This window comes from Pseudophryne corroboree, chromosome 1, assembly GCF_028390025.1.
Source record: "Pseudophryne corroboree isolate aPseCor3 chromosome 1, aPseCor3.hap2, whole genome shotgun sequence".
Taxonomy (NCBI): domain Eukaryota; kingdom Metazoa; phylum Chordata; class Amphibia; order Anura; family Myobatrachidae; genus Pseudophryne; species Pseudophryne corroboree.
The window spans coordinates 1239190535-1239199100 of NC_086444.1; the positions used below are offsets into that span (position 1 = coordinate 1239190535).

Genomic DNA, 8566 nt, shown 5'->3' on the forward strand with positions numbered 1-8566 from the left:
CTGATGCCTAGTAAGGTATATGTGGACTCCATCCTTAGGTGGTCTCAGCTTAATGTGTGGGCAGTCAATAGCACCCAGGACATTAGGCATACCTGAGATATTATAGCAATCTACCCTAATTTCATGTCACTGTGACTTCTGGCTACAGAAGCAGATTTAGGTGTTGCTCAGATCCATCAGTGAAGCCAGGACGTGTGTCAAGTACCTATAAAGGGTGGGCTGGGAACTTCCAAGTACTCACCCAGTGACTGATTGAAAGAAGTAAGGTGTAAAAAAAATGTAACAGAGAAAACAGTTTGTGCGGCACAGATACTGTGCAAGACCATCCAATGTCTGGGTCTACATGACCCTTGACGAAGTCATAGAAATGCATTAAGTTGTTATGAGTGAGACAGAACATCTGGATGTCATCACCATCAGATTTGGGTTTAAACAGCCCTGAAAAAACCTAGGTCTACAAAGCATGTGCAGTACCTGAAGATGTGGCACATCCTGCTCTGTTTGTTGTTCCTGTGTCCTTTCAATCAGGGGATAAGGTGAGCCACGTAAGAAGAGGACACTGCAGCACACGTGACTCAGCCATGGATCACCCATGTGTGATTTAGCTAAGTTGTCATCTTCTGTCCTGTAAACACCTTGTAACTTATTATGAGGTCCACATTATGTGATATGTGCCCAGCCTGACATTGGCAGTGATGGGAGCTGGCGTGTACATACACACTTGGAGATGCGGGCAGTGATGGACCAATGGTGGTGGCCATGCTTCATTCATCAGTATGATCCTCGCTGACTACATCCCCCATTGGCGCTGCATATAGGACCAATAGAGGATGCTGCTGATGACCTGCTGGGGCACGCTTTGTCAGTGTATCAGATGACATATCATATATTGTGTACCCAGCTTTAGTGTCATCACATGCAGAGTTCACAGGTGTTAAACCAGGCTCTGTAATACCGTACACATTAGATAGAACACAACTCTGTGACAATTAAACATTATTTAATAAGTTATTTCTATCTCTAATTTCATTAATGATTTACATATTTCTCCATGTACAAGATCCCCAAATCTCGGTGCAATGACAGATGTTCCCCTGGATACAGAAAAGCCTCTAATGGAGGATTCCATGTCTGCTGCTATGACTGTGTCCCATGTTCTGAGGGAGAAATGTCCAATGTTACAGGTAGGGATGTGTTATATACAGGAAGAGTCGCCATATGAGAGTAACTGATGATACAATTACTATGGTAAATGCACTCAGAGATGTGTGTGTTTAAAGGGGTGTGTGTGTGTAAAGTAATGTGTGTGTATAGAGGGGTGTGTTTGTACCAAGGGGTGTGTGTGTGTAGAGGGGTAAGAGTGTATAGAGAGGTGTGTGTAGGAGGGGTGTGTGTAGTAGGGTTTGTGTGTACATGTATAAAGTAGTAGTATGTGTAGAGGGGTAGTCTGTGTAGAGGAGTAGTGTGTTAAGAGGGGTGTGTATAGAGGTGTGTATATTAGGGTGTGTGTGTATATATATATATATATATATATATATATTAGGATATTTGTGTATGGGGGGTGTATGGGGAAGTGTGTGTGTAGGGAAAGTGTGTGTGTGTGTGTGTAGAGGGGTGTGTATAAAGGGTTGTGAGTGTGTAGAGTTGCATGTGTGTGTAGGTGAGAGGCAGCACATACAGTATGGGGATATAGATGGAAGGAGTATACATAAGTTTTAAGAAAGTATTTGACGAAAGTGTAGGCAAGTCTTTCAAGTAGCTTGGAGAGGCATGGCAGCTGAGAGATGGGACAGTAGTTTGAGAAAGTGTTAGGGTCAGAATTTAGTTTTTTCAGAATGAGAGTAATCACTGCATGCAGAGAAGGAAAGCTACCAGTAGAGAGAGTGAGAGATTACAGATGTTAGTTAAGGTTGGGATGAGCAAAGGAGACAGAGATTTATTTACTTGTGATGGTATAGGCTCAAGAGGAGAGGTAGTAGAGGAGCAGGCTGAGAAGAGTGTTGACACTTCATCTACACTTGTGGGATCAAATGGGGAGAGAATGCCAGAAGGTTCAGATAGAGAATTGAGCAGGTCACTGGCTGAGGAAGAGCATACCATTTCATCTCAGATCTCATCAATCTTGTCCTTGTAGTAGGAAGCAAGATCTTGCGCCTTGATAGTGGCTGGTGGGTTGGGTGAGGGATGGTTCAGAAGTGATTAATATGACATTTAATATGGACAGTTCTTGAAAATTAATAGCAATATTGAAATCACTCATGATGATGGTGGAGATGTCAGAGGATAGAAAGTGAGGGTGCCAGGCAGAAAAATCTTCCAGAAATTGTTTGGGTTGCCCAGGTGGGTGATAAATAGCTGCAACACGCAGAGAGAAAGGAGTGTAAATCCCGATGGAATGTACTTCAAATGATGTGAATGTGAGTGATGTTACTTGTGGTAGAACTGTGTGTGTGACAGATTGGGAAAGTAATAATCCAGCTCCTCCTCCTTTACTGTTTCCAGGCCTGGAGCAGTGTGTGAAATGGAGACCACCATGTGTCAGTGCTGCAGGGGAGGCTGTATCTGATTTTATGAGCCATGTTTCTTTTATAGCAAGCAGATTGAAGTTGTTAGATATGAAGAGGTGATGTAAAGATGTTAATTTGTTACAACGGAGCGTGCATTCCATAAGGCACATTTTAGTGATTTGAAGGGTGCAGGGAGACATGTGTTTATGAGTTTGGCTGGTTGTCTATATTGCTGCGAATCAGGTGGATGTGAGTGGGGCAAGTGGTTGGGTCCTGGATTTGGGGAAATGTCACCAGCTAAAAGCAGCAGGAGAGAGAGATAAATAAAGTTGGAGGTTTGTCAATATGTTTTATGGTGTCCGGTTGTCAAAGTAGAGAGATAAGTAAAAATCTCATGAGTGTTAACAAGAGGGAGTGAATAATTTAGGCAGCAATGTGTACAGGGGGATGAGAAGCAGGGATAATGAATGATGTTTTTGTTTTAGAGAAAAAGCTATGGAGTACAATGAAGAAAATGAATTTGTGGTACATGGTTTGTTTCAGATAAAAGTACAGTTCTTTAGGCTCGGAGTGTAAAAAAGTTGCAACATTTAAATGTAAACATTCAAATACCTGTTTACTGGTGTTCAGCTGTTCATTTACAAACACTTAGTATTATGAATAATTTACGTATGTGAATTCAAATTGATCCGCACAGCTGACCCTAGATTGCATCTAAATGAATTCTTGGCAAATGAATAAAGGCTATCAGTGAGGCAAAAGTTTAGTTGGTTATACATGTGTTCAAAGCCACACATACTCTGCTGATTAATTTGAAAAGCCACACTTGTATTGTATAGCTGTGTAAAAAGTAGCATAACATTTTTTCACATTTTCTCAAAACAAGTTGTCAAGCTTCGTATACAGACTGAGACATGCACGCAGATATACAGTACATGTGTCCAATCAAGGCGGCACAGACACTGCTGATTAAGTTGAAAAGTCACACTTGTATTGTATATCTGTGTAAAAAGTAGCCTCCAGTAGCTGATGCATTGAGGAGCGACCTCATTGCAGTTAGGTGCTGCTTTGATATATTGCATCTGTACTGTATATCTATGTGTATACGGAATATACCGGCTGCAGGAGGCTGTGCTATCCAGCACTGTACTGTTGTTTTCATTAGTTGTGCAATTGCCACCAAGTGGTGGAGCTGTGTATTGCATGCTGTTGATCCTCTTCTGCCTTATCATGCCTTACTTCCCCAAGCAGCGCTATTTGTATGGCACGACTAGGACGCCTGTATGGTGCAGTAGTGGCAATGATGAGTGTAGCTACATGTATAAGAGTAGTTGTAAAGGGACTAATTCTGGAGCCCTTGTTACATCTATTGCAGTCCAGTGTCATGCAGCCTCACCCCACTACTCCACACACATCCTTTCATGTCATGCTTTTCTTCAGTGTAGTGTAGCTCAATATTGGAATATAAACTGCGATGTAGTCCGAAGTACATAAAGCCTCTAATGGCGCAGTAAAGGATACAGTTGCCATTTTGCTCCCATGGACTGCCCATCACATTCAAACCTTAATACCCCTCAATGGGTCATATACTGTACCTGATTAAACCTTTTAGGTAGAAACACATCAAGACTATTTCAGTGAAATAAATTGGATGTTTTATTTAGAATTCTAAGATGGATGTTCTTTAATTGTTTTATGTTGAGCAATTTATTGGCCACACAGATAATATGTTATTTTATATTACATTTTAGACAGTGACAGCTGCCATAGATGTCCTGATGAGGAGTGGCCGGATGAGAGAAAAGTGAGATGTGTCCCCAAAACATACGACTTTCTGTCATATGAAAAGGACAATGTGGCACTAATTTCCCCAGTAACCGCTTCATCTTTCTCTGCCGTAACATTATTTATATTAGGGAACTTTATTTATTACTGGAACACTCCAATTGTGAAAGCCAACAACCGGGCTGTAAGCTTCATTCTCCTGGTCTCAATCTTGCTGAGCTTTCTCTGTGTATTCTTGTTCCTCGGCCAGCCGGTGGATGTAACCTGCAGGCTGAGACAGATGTCATTTGGGATCTTCTTCTCCACAGCTGTCTCTTCTGTACTGGCCAAGACTGTCACTGTCTGCATTGCTTTCAAAGCCACCAAACCTGGTAGTCCCTGGAAGAAGTGGGTAACACTCAAAGTGTCTAATTATGTGGTCATTGTGTGCTCCTCTGTCCAAGCTCTAATCTGTGCTATGTGGCTGTCAGTTTCTCCTCCATACCATGAGTATGACCATAACTCCTATCAGGGAATGATCATCATTCAGTGTAATGAGGGGTCAGTGATTTGGTTCTACTCTGTGTTGGGCTACATGGGGATCCTGGCAGCTGTGAGCTTTGTTCTGGCTTTCATGGTGAGGACATTACCGGACAGCTTTAATGAGGCCAAGTACATCACCTTCAGCATGCTGGTGTTCTGCAGTGTCTGGATTGCAATGATCCCAGCCTATCTGAGCACCAAAGGGAAAGACGCGGTGGCTGTAGAGAAATTCGCCATCCTGACCTCATGTGCTGGAGTTCTGGGCTGTATATTTTTCCCAAAACTCTACATTCTGCTTTTCAGAACTGATTTGATCTCCAGAAAAATGATGCTGGGAAAGAACTAACCATAAGGAATGACATATGCACTAGTGTGCCAAAGTTTTTGGCCAAGGAAAATAATTGTTAATAAAAGACAAAATGTAGTGAAGTAATGAATATATGTATTAATAGTAATGTTTCACATATCGTAGCTAAACATTATCAAAATTATTTATAATTTTATAGTATAACATAAATTTCAGATCAATTTGGCTTTCATCATTGTGTCCTCCTTTGGTGCATATCACTGCTTCACATAATTTGGGCATTCTAGACACCAACTTTTCTAAAGTTCTGTAAATTATGCCTTTCCAGGCATTGGTCACATTATACACTGCTCAAAAAAATAAAGGGAACACTAAAATAACACATCCTAGATCTGAATGAATGAAATATTCTTATTAAATACTTTGTTATTTACATAGTTGAATGTGCTGACAACAAAATCACACAAAAATTATCAATGGAAATCAAATTTATTAACCCATGGAGGTCTGGATTTGGAGTCACCCTCAAAATTAAAGTGGAAAAACACACTACAGGCTGATCCAACTTTGATGTAATGGCCTTAAAACAAGTCAAAATGAGGCACAGTAGTGTGTGTGACCTCCTCGTGCCTGTATGACCTCCTTACATCATCTGGGCATGCTCCTGATGAGGTGGTGGATGGTCTTCTGAGAGATCTCCTCCCAGACCAGGACTAAAGCATCCACCAACTCCTGGACAGTCTGTGGTGCAACATGGCATTGGTGGATGGAGCAAGACATGATGTTCCAGATGTGCTCAATTGGATTCAGGTCTGGGGAACGGGCGGGCCAGTCCATAGCATCAATGCCTTCATCTTGCAGGAACTGCTGACACACTCCAGCCACATGAGGTCTAGCATTGTCTTGCATTAGGAGGAACCCAGGGCCAACCGCACCAGCATATGGTCTCACAAGGGGTATGATGCTCTCATCTCGGTACCTAATGGCAGTCAGGCTACCTCTGGCGAGCACATGGACGGCTGTGCGGCCCCCCAAAGAAATGCCACCACACACCATTACTGACCCACTGCCAAACCGGTCATGCTGGAGGATGTTGCAGGCAGCAGAACGTTCTCCTTGGCGTCTCCAGACTCTGTCACGTCTGTCACATGTGCTCAGTGAGAACCTGCTTTCATCTGTGAAGAGTACAGGGCGCCAGTGGCGAATCTGCCAATCTTGATGTTCTCTGGCAAATGCCAAACGTCCTGTACGGTGTTGGGCTGTAAGCACAACCCCACCTGTGGGCGTTGGGCCCTCATACCACCCTCATGGAGTCTGTTTCTGATCGTTTGAGTAGACACATGCACATTTGTAGCTTGCTGGATGTCACTTTGCAGGGCTCTGGCAGTGCTCCTCCTGTTCCTCCTTGCACAAAGGCGGAGGTAGCGGTCCTGCTGCTGGGTTGTTGCCCTCCTACGGCCTCCTCCACGTCTCCTGATGTACTGGCCTGTCTCCTGGTAGTGCCTCCATGCTCTGGACACAACGCTGACAAACACAGCAAACCTTCTTGCCACAGCTCGCATTGATGTGCCATCCTGGATGAGCTGCACTACCTGAGCCACTTGTGTGGGTTGTAGGGAGGTCATACAGGCATGTGGAGGCCACACACACTACTGAGCCTCATTTTGACTTGTTTTAAGGACATTACATCAAAGTTGGATCAGCCTGTAGTGTGTTTTTTCACTTTAATTTTGAGGGTGACTCCAAATCCAGACCTCCATGGGTTAATACATTTGATTTCCATTGATCATTTTTGTGTGATTTTGTTGTCCTCACATTCAGCTATGTAAAGAACACAGTATTTAATAAGAATATTTCATTCATTCAGATCTAGGATGTGTTATTTTAGTGTTCCCTTTATTTTTTTGAGCAGTGTATTTTCTTCATTTAAAAAAAGTTATTTTTATTATTACTATTATTATTATTATTATTATTATTATTATTTCTTTTATATTATTAACTATTTATTTTATTAGACAAAGTTGAAAAAACATCAAATATACAACAAAAGCACATGCACAAATTTCATGACTTCCAATACATTGAATGCTGAGCCACAAAAGCTAGAGATCAGATGGCATAATATATTGATTAACATTAAGAAATTCATTAAAAAAAAATTATATATAGAAAAAAGGGGGGAAAAGAAAAAAAAAGCAGTAGCGGGACCTCCATGAAAGACCAGATTACCTGGCCAACCTTTTATAATCTCGTACTGTATGTACTTTTTTCCCCAGCATGATTTGAATAATTACTCTCATATATCAGCCACGTTCACCTATGAGCAATTAACCCCTCCAAAATATAAGTCCTAAAAGAGAATCTCCTTAAAAATAATCAGGGCCATGTTACACACTAAAGTACATTAGATTTTAGAGACAGAAGAATTATTATACATAAACCAAGGTTCCGAGATTATACCTAACCGATCTGTCGTGCAATGATGCAGTGATCTTCTTCATAGTAGATACATACCAAATTTTAGCCATTACCATACTTAAAGGGGGAGGTTCAAGGTTTTTCCAACATTTAGGCACTGTAAATCTAGCTGCATTAAGAATATGGGTGGTCATTCCGAGTTGTTCGCCCGGTAGTTTTCTTCGCATTGCAGCGATTTTCCGCTTAATGCGCATGCGCAATGTCCGCACTGCGACTGCGCCAAGTAAATTTGCTATGCAGTTAGGTGTTTTACTCACGGCTTTTTCATCGTTCTGGTGATCGTAATGTGATTGACAGGAAGTGGGTGTTTCTGGGCGGAAACTGGCCATTTTATGGGTGTATGTGAAAAAATGCTACCATTTCTGGGAAAAACGCAGGAGTGGCTGGAGAAACGGGGGAGTGTCTGGCCGAACGCTGGGTGTGTTTGTGACGTCAAACCAGGAACGACAAGCACTGAACTGATCGCAGATGCCGAGTAAGTCTGGAGCTACTCAGAAACTGCTAAGAGAGGTGTAATCGCAATAATGCAAATACGTCGGTCGCAATTTTAAGAAGCTAAGATTCACTCCCAGTAGGCGGCGGCGTAGCATGAGTAAATCTGCTAAAAGTAGCTTGCGTGCGAACAACTCGGAATGACCCCCATGGTGAATAAGCCTGTTATTATTTTTATCAAGACCCACAATAGGAAAACTCAATAATGCAGACCAAGGGCTGAGTGAGATTGAGATATAAAAAATGTTTCCTCAAGACTTCCGGGGGCGGGGCCAGCTAGTATGGCCTCTTTTTAATATAGCTCCTCAGAGCCGCACAGAGAATCCCGTACAATCTTCCTTTCCAACGGGACTCACTGACAGCAGACTCGTACCCTGTTACTGCTCAGACTCTGCTGATCGTGGGGATACATGTGGTGTGGAGGAGGATTAACAATTGCCCCAAAGTCAGGCCATCGGACGAGATGGCCTGCATG

At 42.4% G+C, this 8566-nt stretch overlaps 1 protein-coding gene across 1 annotated transcript; it reads left to right on the forward strand.

Annotated features, from left to right (window-relative positions):
* The first annotated feature begins 1079 nt into the window (after positions 1 to 1079).
* Positions 1080 to 5160, forward strand: LOC135052939 (vomeronasal type-2 receptor 26-like). Its single transcript, XM_063957454.1, has 3 exons — positions 1080 to 1184; positions 1859 to 2051; positions 4259 to 5160. The coding sequence occupies exons 1-3, from the start codon at positions 1080 to 1082 to the stop codon at positions 5158 to 5160; spliced, it is 1200 nt and encodes a 399-aa protein (XP_063813524.1).
* Positions 5161 to 8566: the final 3406 nt, after the last annotated feature.